Source organism: Belonocnema kinseyi, chromosome 2, assembly GCF_010883055.1.
Source record: "Belonocnema kinseyi isolate 2016_QV_RU_SX_M_011 chromosome 2, B_treatae_v1, whole genome shotgun sequence".
Classification (NCBI taxonomy): domain Eukaryota; kingdom Metazoa; phylum Arthropoda; class Insecta; order Hymenoptera; family Cynipidae; genus Belonocnema; species Belonocnema kinseyi.
The window spans coordinates 82418288-82420202 of record NC_046658.1 but is presented as its reverse complement, the minus strand read 5'-3'; the positions used below and the strand labels follow the sequence as shown (position 1 = coordinate 82420202).

The 1915-nt window shown below is 36.2% G+C and overlaps 1 protein-coding gene across 1 annotated transcript in view; it reads left to right on the top strand.

Moving 5' to 3' along the window:
• Nucleotides 1–1772, top strand: part of LOC117167479 (acetylcholine receptor subunit alpha-like 1) — a 201352-nt gene extending 199580 nt beyond the window's left edge. Inside the window, exon 5 of the mRNA XM_033352452.1 lies at nt 1569–1772. Within this exon, the coding sequence (XP_033208343.1) occupies nt 1569–1772 (204 nt within the window). The remainder of the gene's footprint in view (nt 1–1568) is intronic.
• The last annotated feature ends 143 nt before the right edge of the window (nt 1773–1915 follow it).

The window sequence follows — 1915 nt, the reverse complement described above, 5'->3', positions numbered from 1 at the left end:
TTATTTCTATTGTCGAAAACAGCAGATGACATTTAATAGGCCCTTTTTGCGTATTTATTTTTATCTTTATCAATATACTGCTAACATTCCTTGTTGACAAACAGCTATACTTTGAGAAATTTTCATTAAAATCTTTGATTCTAATTAAGGATTGGTTAGAAAGACTAAGATTTAAGCCTAAACGCTTCAAGGTTTCAAGATTGTCTTCTTTGAACATCACTTCTTGTGTTACTCTATCGCTAACTGATATCATCTAATGATGTGATATTTTGCTCTGTTTATAATTTAGGCAGAGATTTTTTACGTCACCAATGTATAAAATTATATCATGTTAAAAACAATACTTAAGATGATTTGCGATCATAGACGTTTAACTGTATTCAATTGTAGACGTGCATTTCCGTTTTGTTTGAAAGACTTTGTGGAACACTCGAGAATTACTGGGATATTTTAATTTCACATATTAAATCCTTTTCCTATCCCTTATCCATAAAACCTGTATCCATCTCTTACTGAAGGTAACCCTACCCAACTGTCACTCACCGATTTCAATGAAACTTGGCAGAGTGGAACATTAAAAAATATTAGACCCGTGTTTTTGAAAATGTGCCCTTACTGATTTTAGAAACTTGCCCTACCAAACCAGAAGCAGACAAACTCACCTGGCCCTGGTCATAGCGAGTTATGGGGTTAGGGTAGATTTTTAAATAAATAAGGTAGGTTAGGGAGTATATAATTAGAAGAGAAAATTATGAAATTGAATTTAATTGTTTTAAGAAAAAAAAATTAAGCTCTCTATTCCTAACGTTAGGTGAGTTAGTCTTCTTGTGGTTGGGTAGGAGTATTTTTTAGCGTTTAAGTGAGTAAGGTGGTAAGTGAATAGGTAGTCTTCCTATGAGTGGTGTGAAATTCAATCATTTTATGAAAAATTAACTATTAAATTCGTTGTTCCCAGGGTTTGTTGGGGTATCCTGCTTGTGGTTTGAAAAGGGGGGTTTACAGGGGTTAGGGGGTTGGAAGTATGTTTTTAAATACATAAGGTTGGTTAGGCGGTAAATAATTACTTGAGTAATTTTATGAAGTAGCATAAAATTATTTGAAGAAAAATAAACGATTCAAATCGTTATTCCCAGGGCTAGGTGGGTTAGCCCGCTTGTGGTTTGGTAGGGGTGGTTTCTACCATTAATAATCAGTTAGGGTAAATACAGAAAAACATGGGTCTAATATTTTTAAATGCTCTACAATTCTGCCAAGATTCATTTAAATCGGTGGCTGACAGTTGGGTAGTGTTACTTGTAAGTCATTACGTTCTTAAGAACTTGATCATGGTAGAGATAAATTAACCGAATTACCAGTCTCTTGATTTCGAATTCAAAATACTTTTCCTCGCACCCATTCTAAACTACGCGAAATGCGTCATTCATTGTTTGACTTCTATTTGGTGAAATATCATAGATATGGCTTAGGAAATTCTATACTAGATATCTCAATTCTTTCCGGTGGCTGAATCCATAAAATTTCCCTAGATATTTCAATGATACTCATAAGGAATTGTTTTATGGTTACAGGTCGTAGAAGACTGGAAGTACGTCGCCATGGTCCTAGACAGGATTTTCCTCTGGATCTTTACGCTGGCTTGTATCCTAGGAACAGCATTAATCATCTTCCAGGCACCGTGCCTCTACGATACCACGAAACCGATCGATATAAAGTACAGCAAAATCGCAAAAAAGAAGATGATGTTGATGAACATGGGTCCCGAGGAGGACTAGTCTACAATTTTCCGTGGCTTACGCTGCGATCACGATCGGAGGTATCGGCCTTACCTAATAGTCGTTGCTTCCTCGCACATACGCTGGAAGGCGGAATATTTTTCAAGTTCCTTCTCAACAGTGGCGACAACGACGAAGAGCTA